General features: G+C 46.3%; 1 protein-coding gene across 1 annotated transcript in view; it reads right to left on the reverse strand.

Moving 5' to 3' along the window:
- The window catches only part of LOC138661436 (connector enhancer of kinase suppressor of ras 2-like), a 468,527-nt gene that overhangs the window by 34,525 nt on the left and 420,732 nt on the right, over positions 1 to 13,270 (reverse strand). Inside the window, exons 14-15 of the mRNA XM_069746117.1 lie at positions 5,255 to 5,289; positions 1,066 to 1,114 (exon numbers count right to left, since the gene is read on the reverse strand). Of these exons, the coding sequence (XP_069602218.1) occupies positions 1,066 to 1,114; positions 5,255 to 5,289 (84 nt within the window). The remainder of the gene's footprint in view (positions 1 to 1,065; positions 1,115 to 5,254; positions 5,290 to 13,270) is intronic.

Raw genomic sequence — 13,270 nt, forward strand, 5'->3', positions numbered from 1 at the left:
AGGGGCCCATATATTGTTCTTGCACAGGGGCCCATATATTGTTCTTGCACAGGGGCCATATATTGTTCTTGCACAGGGGCCCATATACTGCTCTTTTACAGGGGCCCATATACTGCTCTTGCACAGGGGCCCATATACTGTTCTTGCACAGGGCCCATATATTGTTCTTGCACAGGGGCCATATACTGCTCTTGCACAGGGGTCCATATACTGCTCTTGCACAGGGGCCCATATATTGTTCTTGCACAGGGGCCCATATATTGTTCTTGCACAGGGGCCATATATTGTTCTTGCACAGGGGCCCATATACTGCTCTTTTACAGGGGCCCATATACTGCTCTTGCACAGGGGCCCATATACTGTTCTTGCACAGGGGCCCATATACTGTTCTTGCACAGGGGCCCATATATTGTTCTTGCACAGGGGCCATATACTGTTCTTGCACAGGGGTCCATATACTGTTCTTGCACAGGGGCCCATATACTGTTCTTGCACAGGGGCCCATATATTGCTCTTACACAGGGGCCCATATACTGCTCTTTTACAGGGGCCCATATACTGCTCTTGCACAGGGGCCATATACTGTTCTTGCACAGGGGCCATATACTGTTCTTGCACAGGGGTCCATATACTGTTCTTGCACAGGGGCCCATATACTGTTCTTGCACAGGGGCCCATATATTGCTCTTGCACAGGGGCCATATACTGTTCTTGCACAGGGGCCCATATACTGCTCTTGCACAGGGGCCCATATACTGCTCTTGCACAGGGGCCCATATATTGCTCTTGCACAGGGGCCCATATACTGTTCTTGCACAGGGGCCCATATATTGCTCTTGCACAGGGGCCATATACTGCTCTTGCACAGGGGCCCATATACTGCTCTTGCACAGGGGCCATATACTGTTCTTGCACAGAGGCCCATATACTGCTCTTGCACAGGGGCCCATATACTGCTCTTGCACAGGGGCCCATACACTGTTCCTGCTCAGGGGCCCTTATCTGTCTGTGTCTGCTCCTGAACAGATCATTATCATTAACCATTAGAGCAGACGTCCTCTGTACCTTCCTCATGGATGTGGTTCCTTGTCGCTCTACTGCAGAACTCGTGTACCTTAAATGAAAAGAAAAAAAATAAGTAAATAAATCGCCATCCAGAGAAATGACCCCCAGCAATATTTTATTTTTATTTTCCTGTCTCCAGTCACATCCAAAGCTGCAGTAAATATCCCACTTCTTAGCTGTCCCAACAGGGCAGTGCATTATCGGAGTGGAGTTTTGAAAGCAGCTCTGGATGTGACTGGAGTATAGAGGTAGCGATGACAAAGTTACTAAACTTCATGTATAATTGCAGAGCGCAGCAGGAAATAAAACATTTAATTTGTATTCTCCCCCAATCTCAGCTGCTGTTCTCTGTTATCTGTCATTATAAGTTCTTCATTGTGATTGAGTTGATGGATGGAGAATAGATGTGTACAAGGAATAGTCTATAGATGAGGAGGTGACACGGGACCCTCCACCTGGTCGTCTCGTCCGACCCCTCAATGATAAATACGGTACATTTGCTGTACAGATCAAAAGTTTGGACACACCTCATTTAAAGATTGACTATGAAAATTGTAAATTCACACTGAAGGCATCAAAACTATGAATTAACACATGTGGAATTATATACTTAACAAAAAAGTGTGAAACAGCTGAAAATATGTCTTATATTCTAGGTTCTTCAAAGTAGCCACCTTTTGCTTTGATGACTGCTTTGCACACTCTTGGCATTCTTTTGATGAGCTTCAAGATGTAGTCACCGGGAATGGTCTTCCAACAATCTTGAAGGAGTTCCCAGAGATGCTTAGCACTTGTTGGCCCTTTTGCCTTCACTCTGCGGTCCAGCTCACCCCAAACCATCTCGATTGGGTTCAGGTCTGGTGACTGTGGGGGCCAGGTCATCTGGCGTAGCCCCCATCACTCTCCTTCTTGGTCAAATAGCCCTTACACAGCCTGGAGGTGTTTGGGGTCATTGTCCTGTTGAAAAATAAATGAGGGTCCAACTAAACGGAAACCGGATGGAATAGCATGCCGATGCAAGATGCTGTGGTCGCCATGCTGGTTCAGTATGCCTTCAAGTTTTAATAAATCCCCAACAGTGTCACCAGCAAAGCCCCCCCACACCATCATATCTCCTCCTCCATGCTTCATGGTGGGAACCAGGCATGTAGAGTCCATCCGTTCACCTTCTCTGCGTCGCACAAAGACACGGTGGTTGGAACCAAAGATCTCAAATTTGGACTCATCAGACCAAAGCACAGATTTTCACTGGTCTAATGTCCATTCCTTGTGTTCTTTAGCCCAAACAAATCTCTTCTGCTTGTTGCCTGTCCTTAGCAGTGGTTTCCTAGCAGCTATTTTACCATGAAGGACTGCTGCACAAAGTCTCCTCTTAACAGTTGTTGTAGAGATGTGTCTGCTGCTAGAACTCTGTGTGGCATTGACCTGGTCTCTAATCTGAGCTGCTGTTAACCTGCGATTTCTGAGGCTGGTGACTTGGATAAACTTATCCTCAGAAGCAGAGGTGACTCTTGGTCTTCCTTTCCTGGGGCGGTCCTCATATGAGTCAGTTTCTTTGTAGCGCTTGATGGTTTTTGCCACTGCACTTGGGGACACTTTCAAAGTTTTCCCAATTTTTCGGACTGACTGACCTTCATTTCTTAAAGTAATGATGGTGACTCGTTTTTCTTTACTTAGCTGCTTTTTTCTTGCCATAATACAAATTCTAACAGTCTATTCAGTAGGACTATCAGCTGTGTATCCACCAGAATTCTGCTCAACACAACTGATGGTTCCAACACCATTTATAAGGCAAGAAATCCCACTTATTAAACCTGACAGGGCACACCTGTGAAGTGAAAACCATTCCCGGTGACTACCTCTTGAAGCTCATCAAGAGAATGCCAAGAGTGGGCAAAGCTGTCATCAAAGCAAAAGGTGGCTACTGTGAAGAACCTAGAATATAAGACATAATTTCAGTTGTTTCACACTTTTTTGTTAAGTATATAATTCCACATGTGTTAATTCATAGTTTTGATGCCTTCAGTGTGAATGTACAATCTTTAAATGAGAAGGTGTGTCCAAACTTTTGATCTGTACTGTACATGGGGAGAAAAAACAAAGGAATTGTATAAGAATTAGTCTAAATCTGGAGCTGGTCGGGAATATCCTCCAGGTCACATCCCGAAACTGCGGAGATCTGCGACCTGTCAGCGCCGAGAACATCATCCTCATCATCACTATCTACATCACAATCATCAATAAAATAACCACCACCATCATCATCTTCAATATCATCATCATCTTCACCACATCATCATTACAATAGTTATCACCATCAATATAATAACCACCATCATCCACATCCCCACCAACATCATCCACATCCCCACCACCATCATCCACATTCTCACCACCATCATCCACATCCCCACCACCATCATCCACATCCTCACCACCATCATCCACATCCTCACCACCATCATCCACATCCCCCCCACCATCATCCACATCCCCCCCACCATCATCCACATCCCCCCCACCATCATCCACATCCCCCCACCATCATCCACATCCCCCCCACCATCATCCACATCCCCCCACCATCATCCACATCCCCACCACCATCATCCACATCCCCCCCACCATCATCCACATCCCCCCCACCATCATCCACATCCCCCCCACCATCATCCACATCCCCCCCACCATCATCCACATCCCCCCCACCATCATCCACATCCTCACCACCATCATCCTTGTATATTGATGAGAGTAATGACCGGAGTTTTGCTAACACTTTCCGGAGACATCAATGATTTAGTGACAACTTCTGCTTTCTTGTGTCCGTAGTCACCAGCTCCGCCGGCTGAGAGGTTACAATCTGTTCCTCCTGGAACCTGGAAGTTGCTGCTCGGTTATCACTGAGCTTAAAGGAGAATTCCACCCCTGCCAAGTGCTAATCTGCTGAGCGACATCTACCTATCATATCCCAATTCTCCCCTCGTACACAGACACGACAGTGTTCTGGTACATACGTCAGCGCTGCAAATTTCCCTCCTGTACTGATAGTTTGTTACAATGTATCAGTGCAGACAACGTATCAGTCTGGGGTTCAGGCTGTGGATTGTATGAACAGGATTCATCTGTGACAAACCCTCAGCTGTGAGATGCATTAGATTATGATGGGTTTTCAGCCTCCGAATATATATAAGAATGGTACAAGTCACTGACAGCAAGCAGGGATCTTGAATATGGTGATAATTGAAAACATAAATTACATTTGAGAACTTTTTCTGTTTATCTCTTCCCTGTCCCCGTGTATGCCCCATGCTGTCGGACCCCTCCTTTATCCCTCTCCCCTCAGTGTGACCCTCGGTCTGATTAGGACGTTAATGCCCCACTTCTGCTGGAATGTCAATGTTTCATGACAATCTGATGAATAATAAATTAGATCAAGTTTGCAGACGGGATCCATAATTGATGCGGAGTGCCGCTGTAACATTGTAATCCACGGCTCCTCCTCCGACTGTCGCATCCTGCCGTATCTGGGCTACTTGTGATCTCCCCAGGGACAGCGAGACAATAAAAGAACGGCCGCCATCATGGGCGCAATGAATATTTCATGGTCAGATCCGCCCCATTATGTACAATGTAACCGACAGCAGATCTGGACCAGTTTCCCTTAAAGGAGAATTCTGCCCGGATCCATCAAACAAATGTCATTCTCTGTATCATGAAAAGTTGCTCGATTTTCCGACAGATTTTCTGTTTTAATTCCTTCTAGTTTTCAAGATCTCTGCTTGCAGTCTCTGAATAGGAACTTTCCTTACATTTACTTTCAGAGGAGAAACTTGTGTCCTGGCAAGTGATGGACCCCTGAAAAATGGAAAAGAATGAGCCGAGGCCAAGAGCGGCTATCCTGGGGTGACCCCAAAATAACAAAGGTGGGGCCCCCGGACCACTTCACACCTACAGCACCATACATATCCCTGTATCTAGTGATGGTGGGTTAGATACAATGTATCACATTTAGCGAGCGCTCGGCCCTTCAGGATTACATTATCATACAGCTGGATATTGATGCCATTTATTTCACCGCTGATCTGTGTATTAGGTCATTTATTTCTTCTGTTCCATCCCCTCCCCCGTATTCTTGACCGTAATACATTGAATTGACATCCTGCTGATAATAATAAAGATGAATTACCTCTCAGAGTCGCCCCCGATTGTGTCACCCGCTCTCTGTGAAGGAGAAAATGGAAAAACGTTTAGTAACGTGATGGGAGGAGAAAAAGAAGCAGAATCATAGATACAAAGTGACAGAGCGAGGGGGGTCTGCAAATTCAGGAAGCGAAGAACCGAAAGACAGAAACCAACAAAGAAGTCACATGTCACAGAACGATAAATGGCCGACCACAGAGACAACCCAGAACTAGAGAAAAATGAACATTATACGAACGTCCAACTCCCATCATCCAGTAAGATATAGAGGAGGCAAAAAAAGTGCATCACATTACTGATCCTGAGCTACATCCTGCATTATACCCCAGAGCTGCACTCACTATTCTGCTGGTGCAGACACTGTGTACATACATTACTGATCCTGAGTTACATCCTGTATTATACCCCAGAGCTGCACTCACTATTCTGCTGGTGCAGTCACTGTGTACATACATTACATTACTGATCCTGAGCTACATCCTGTATTATACTCCAGAGCTGCACTCACTATTCTGCTGGTGTAGTCACTGTGTACACACATTACTGATCCGGAGCTACGTCCTGCATTATACCCCAGAGCTGCACTCACTATTCTGCTGGTGCAGTCACTGTGTACATACATTACATTACTGATCCTGAGTTACATCCTGCATTATACTCCAGAGCTGCACTCACTATTCTGCTGGTGCAGTCACTGTGTACATACATTACATTACTGATCCTGAGCTACATCCTGTATTATACTCCAGAGCTGCACTCACTATTCTACTGGTGTAGTCACTGTGTACACACATTACATTACTGATCCTGAGCTACATCCTGTATTATACTCCAGAGCTGCACTCACTATTCTGCTGGTGCAGTCACTGTGTACATACATTACATTACTGATCCTGAGCTACATCCTGCATTATACCCCAGAGCTGCACTCACTATTCTGCTGGTGCAGTCACTGTGTACATACATTACATTACTGATCCTGAGTTACATCCTGTATTATACTCCAGAGCTGCACTCACTATTCTGCTGGTGCAGTCACTGTGTACATACATTACATTACTGATCCTGAGTTACATCCTGTATTATACTCCAGAGCTGCACTCACTATTCTGCTGGTGCAGTCACTGTGTACATACATTACATTACTGATCCTGAGCTACATCCTGTATTATACTCCAGAGCTGCACTCACTATTCTGCTGGTGCAGTCACTGTGTACATACATTACTGATCCTGAGTTACATCCTGTATCATACTCCGGAGCTGCACTCACTATTCTGCTGGTGCAGTCACTGTGTACATACATTACTGATCCTGAGTTACATCCTGTATTACACCCCAGAGCTGCACTCACTATTCTGCTGGTGCAGTCGCTGTGTACATACATTACATTACTGGGGTATAATACAGGAGGTAACTCAGGATCAGTAATGTAATGTATGTATACAGTGACTGCACCAGCACAATAGTGAGTGCAGCTCTGGGGTATAATACAGGATGTAACTCAGGATCAGTAATGTAATGTATGTACACAGTGACTGCACCAGCTGAATAGTGAGTGCAGCTCTGGAGTATAATACAGGATGTAACTCAGGATCAGTAGTGTAATGTATGTACACAGTGACTGCACCAGCAGAATAGTGAGTGCAGCTCTGGGGTATAATACAGGATGTAACTCAGGATCAGTAATGTAATGTATGTACACAGTGACTGCACCAGCAGAATAGTGAGTGCAGCTCTGGGGTATAATACAGGATGTAACTCAGGATCAGTAATGTAATGTATGTACACAGTGACTGCACCAGCAGAATAGTGAGTGCAGCTCTGGAGTATAATACAGGATGTGACTCAGGATCAGTAATGTAATGTATGTACACAGTGACTGCACCAGCAGAATAGTGAGTGCAGCTCTGGGGTATAATACAGTATGTAACTCAGGATCAATAATGTAATGTATGTACACAGTGACTGTACCAGCAGAATAGTGAGTGCAGCTCTGGGGTATAATACAGGATGTAACTCCGGATCAGTAATGTAATGTATGTACACAGTGACTGCACCAGCAGAATAGTGAGTGCAGCTCTGGAGTATAATACAGGATGTAACTCAGGATCAGTAATGTAATGTATGTACACAGTGACTGCACCAGCAGAATAGTGAGTGCAGCTCTGGAGTATAATACAGGATGTAACTCAGGATCAGTAATGTAATGTATGTACACAGTGACTGCACCAGCAGAATAGTGAGTGCAGCTCTGGGGTATATTACAGGATGTAACTCAGGATCAGTAATGTAATGTATGTACACAGTGACTGCACCAGCAGAATAGTGAGTGCAGCTCTGGAGTATAATACAGGATGTAACTCAGGATCAGTAATGTAATGTATGCACACAGTGACTGCACCAGCAGAATAGTGAGTGCAGCTCTGGGGTATAATACAGGATGTAACTCAGGATCAGTAATGTAATGTATGTACACAGTGACTGCACCAGCAGAATAGTGAGTGCAGCTCTATAATGAGTACAGAACACTTTTGGTGCCATTAGTCTGGGGTTGGTATATATCATATATAATGGGGCCGTGTTCTCTTCGCTCAGTTACTTGATATCTTACATTTATGTCTCGCTCAGGGTCGATATGAATTGTTGTGGGGATGACGCTCAGGCGCGGGGGGCAGCGCTGCCCCATAACTGTCATGAACAGGCGCTAGTAGACGTGTCCGCTGCCGCCATGGTTACCACAGAGACCTTGATGCCATAACGCTGAATGTATATTGCAGGTGATGGCGTGAGATGGAAATATGAGGAATATGAGGATTGTGTATCCAGTGCACCACGGCAGCGCAGTGTAATAATCCGAGAGATGCCGACAGATGTATTATAAGGTCTTGTCGTTATGGCACACAGCGGGTTAAACAAACACACAAAATTACAGCTTCCAAAATACATTGTTGCCCCATCACATTGCTGATTCCACAGCGCAGAGTGTTTCAGGAACAGAGGCTGCTGATCTTGTGAGATCATAGACAATGGAAGGAGCGGGGTCCCGCAGCACAGAGGACTTCAGGAGAGCAGTGTGCTTGCTTTGTCAGAGTCCTGCTTACACATCTGATGGATTGTTACAATGTACCACTTCAGATAATCCCCCTGAGGGTCAGGCTGATTGCCGGTAACACTGTAACAGACCCTCAGCTGTGTGTGAGAGGCCGGAGCCACTGAATGGAAATAATAATGTTAACAGCAAGCAGAGATCTTGAATTTGAGGACTGAAAGAAATCTTTTTTGACTTTTCTAGACGTTTTACTTTAACATGACCGCTTGTCCTTTTGTTACTTTGTTTCCTCTTTGTGCCTGTTCCGTCCTGTTTTTCCCTTTCCATTCTGTATTATTTCGGTGTTTTCTCTCCGCACATAACATAAAGTCATTGTCTTCGGGGCACGATTGAGAGCGGCTGACATCCCCGCCGGGCGCATCGCACAATTCCGTTTTCGCTGGTTTTCTGTGTCCCGGCCGCAGCTCCGATGATTACAGTTTCATTAATGGCTGTTTTAGTGCCACATAAAAGCTGTCAGGACGGATCTGTGTCACCGGACGGCGGCGGCCATGAGCAGATGAGGACTGACATTCATTCTGACAGATCGGACTCTTCATGTGTCTGTGATCAGCTGCGCGGCACGAAAACCGCGCAGAAACAGAAGGGGCCGGAAATAAGGTCCAAATATTCCAGGGCCACAACCCTGGGGGTCTCACGCAGGAAGATTATCAGGGGCCCGAGAATGTACAGCGCCGGGGTCCCAACTGCAGTTATTAAAATGAAATGTGATGTGCTCCAGATCTCTGCTTGCTGTCAGGGAATAAACACCTTGTTGCATCCAGAGGTGAACGCCGGGGCCCATTATAACGGTGATACATGTGGACATTTTCAGGATATATCAAGATCCTAAATAATGGCAAAAAAATAAAAAATGCAAAGGTCTCTGCATGCTGTCCTTGAATGGAAACCCAATGACCCAGGCCTACTCACACAGCTGTCGGACTGCTATGACGGTAGTTACTGGGTTGTCTATGACTGACATAATGATGATCTGTCCTGATAGCGGTGGTCTGACATCCGGTACCCCACTAACCTTCTGTTTTCAGTCGCTGAATGTGAACAGTGGACAGAGGCGGAACAGCACAGCGCCACAACCTGCGCAGTGGCCACTCTCGGTACTGCAGCTCAGCTCCTATACAATTGTCAGACCCCTACTGATCTGATATTGATGACCAATTCTAAGGAGAGATCCTCAATATTTCAGTCCCGGACATCACTTTTAATAACAATCAGCCTGGATATCAGAGCAGGAGAGAGGTCTGTGGTGGGAGGATTGTCTAGACTGGACAACTGTAACAAACCTTCAGCTGTGCGAACAATTCTACATCTATATAGGAATATTATATTACCAGAATCACAGATTCTGGTCATAAACCTGAAGAGTTGGGGGTTTATGTTGCTCCTCTGCAGTGCACACAGCACCCCCCAAATTACAATACAGCGTTATGTACAAGAGCTGGTCCCTTTCTCAGAATCTGGGGTGCCCCGCGATCAGCTGCTTACATTGGGGATCTCGCTGTTTCTCTTCCATTGCTGCAGAGATCACATAACAGGGGCAGTGATGTCATCTGATCTGTGCACTGTGACGCCATATGGTCTGCGCACTGGTGACGCCATACGGTCTGTGCACTGGTGACGCCATATGGTCTGTGCACTGGTGATGTCATACGGTCTGCGCACTGGTGATGCCATACGGTCTGTGCACTGGTGATGTCATACGGTCTGCGCACTGGTGATGCCATACGGTCTGTGCACTGGTGACGCCATACGGTCTGTGCACTGGTGATGCCATACGGTCTGTGTACTGGTGATGTCATACGGTCTGTGCACTGGTGATGCCATACGGTCTGCGCACTGGTGATGTCATACAGTCTGCGCACTGGTGATGTCATACAGTCTGTGCACTGGTGATGTCATACGGTCTGCGCACTGGTGAAGCCATACGGTCTGTGCACTGGTGACGCCATATGGTTAATGCACTGGTGATGTCATACGGTCTGTGCACTGGTGATGCCATACGGTCTGTGCACTGGTGATGTCATACAGTCTGTGCACTGGTGATGTCATACGGTCTGCGCACTGGTGATGCCATACGGTCTGTGCACTGGTGACGCCATATGGTTAATGCACTGGTGATGTCATACGGTCTGTGCACTGGTGATGCCATACGGTCTGTGTACTGGTGATGTCATACGGTCTGTGCACTGGTGATGTCATACGGTCTGTGCACTGGTGATGTCATACGGTCTGCGCACTGGTGACGCCATATGGTTAATGCACTGGTGATGTCATACGGTCTGTGCACTGGTGATGCCATACGGTCTGTGTACTGGTGATGTCATACGGTCTGTGCACTGGTGATGCCATATGGTCTGTGCACTGGTGATGTCATACAGTCTGCACTGGTGATGTCATACGGTCTGTGCACTGGTGATGTCATACGGTCTGTGCACTGGTGATGCCATACGGTCTGTGCACTGGTGATGCCATACGGTCTGTGCACTGGTGATGCCATACGGTCTGTGCACTGGTGATGCCATACGGTCTGTGCACTGGTGATGTCATACGGTCTGTGCACTGGTGATGCCATACGGTCTGTGCACTGGTGATGCCATACGGTCTGTGCACTGGTGATGCCATACGGTCTGTGCACTGGTGATGCCATACGGTCTGTGCACTGGTGATGTCATACAGTCTCTGCACTGGTGATGTCATACAGTGTGCGCACTGGTGATGTCATACGGTCTGTGCACTGGTGATGTCATACGGTCTGTGCACTGGTGACGCTATCTGGTCTGCGCACTGGTGATGTCATACGGTCTGTGCACTGGTGACGCTATCTGGTCTGCGCACTGGTGACGCCATACGGTCTGCGCACTGGTGATGCCACCTGGTCTGCGCACTGGTGATGCCATACGGTCTGCACACTGCCATCCAGTCTGCGCACTGGGCATCCTCTGGGCAGGAATCATGCTGGATGCCTCTCGTGGACTCTTGTATAGTGTGGGGTTGTGCTGAATAATTATCACCCCTCATTATGATGCTCCTGGAAAGTATGCTGAGAAGACAGAGCATTTTATCTAAATTAGCCAGACATCTATTTTCAGTAAGCCAGGAGTCATTGACTGTTATCTATATGTTGGCTTTTGAATTTATGTGTTTCTTTCTGCTTGGTCAAGAAAACAGAATTTAGTTTGTATAAGCCTGTAATATTGACTTGTAAGTTGACATTTGATGTAACATATTGTGCTGTTATCCTGGATGACTAGAGATGCATGATAATTGAGCAATGATGACTCTTTATAACACAGCAGCCAAGACATCATGGCTCCATTGCGAGGAACACAGATTTATCATTCTACAGGATGCCAGCTTATGGGACCTACCATTCACCTGGCTCCATGGAGATTTTTGGAGAATCCAGGTTGTGACCCTCCAGACAACTGGCCTTCTACCTGAATGGACTGTCATCTTCCTAAGCTTGTCGTTACCTCATATTAGCTGCCTGTTTTGTGGTTCAATAAGGCATTACCACACTGTTTTACCCTCACCCTGTGTTGTCTGAGTAGTATTATGCCCACGGGGAAAGGAAAGCGGGCGTTCTGTGGGATGATCCCTGGTCCATGTGGTTTCGGCTAGCGGACTAGGGCACGCGCTGACCCCCGTGTCTCCAATCTATATACTAACAGATATGTTCCCCATTAAGTCTCTATAACGTCCTTTGGTGTAGACTGGTTACCCCTGGATGGGGCTGCACTGCGATCACTAATCTCTACCTGACTGCGACTGTCACATTCTGCAGGAACATCTCATTCTCATCACTCCAGTTTTCAGATCTTGTTCTTTTCGTTACCGGTGTCACTTTACTTTTATGTGGGTGCTGCGGAGTGGGGCAGGAACAGGAAGGCACAGTGCAAGGAGATATACAGCGCAGGAAACAGACACTATAGTGTGCCATGAGGTGTAACGAAGGTCAAAAACTTAGCTGTCAATTTCTGTACAGGATTGTGCAGTGTAAAAAATATAAAGTTTGCATTCACTGACAACAAGCAGAGATTAAAACTACAGGTATTAAAAGATAAATTATTGTTTTATGTCTGGTGATCGCCTGCATTGATGGCTCTGTCTCGTCATCCATCAATGTGTCCAATTCCATATACTATAGGTGACTGTGGGGGGTCCTGAGCTCTTTGCCTATCCAGCTGCTCCCTCCATCCCTACCCAACCTTCATTTGCTCCATTTACATCTCAATTTCATCTTTTATTACATTTATGATTAAACTATCGGTGTATGCAGCAAAATTGACTTTCAAAGTTTTTTTTTTTAAGTTTCAGACTGCTGATTATGTGCCTCATAACTTATTGCAAGGGAAGACCCCTGCAGTGTGAGGCTCCGGACGATTCTCCTCCCTACAGGTGCAGGATCTGCTGTTCTTCTGTGAACAGACTTGTCCATCCCAACATAGAGGAGACCCTGCGGTCACCCCTCATGGCCGGGAGCAGAGGCGCCTGTTCTGGGAAGATGCTGCCTCCTGGCTGCATAGGAAATAAAAACTTGGTCATAGCACCACCACCATCCTCCTCCCTTCTGGTGTTAACATTTTCTTCTCCGCTTGCTGCTAGTGAATGGAAAAAAATCTTGTTTACATTCAATGCGTGAAAACTTGTTGGCTAAACTGCTTAGAGGCCAGAAAATTGACCTGTCCTGATACATAGTAACAAATAATCAGGGACACAGAAATCGCACAGGATTGCCCGGATTGATACATTGTAACAAACCAATAGCTGCTAAAACTTAGAATGGGTTTTTAGTCTGTGGATGTAAACGAGAATGTTCCTATTTACTAACAGCAAGCAGAGATCTTGGTAATGATTAGGAACAGAAAGACAAAGTTATTCTTCATCAATA

The sequence above is a fragment of the Ranitomeya imitator genome, chromosome 2 (assembly GCF_032444005.1).
Source record: "Ranitomeya imitator isolate aRanImi1 chromosome 2, aRanImi1.pri, whole genome shotgun sequence".
Classification (NCBI taxonomy): Eukaryota; Metazoa; Chordata; class Amphibia; order Anura; family Dendrobatidae; genus Ranitomeya; species Ranitomeya imitator.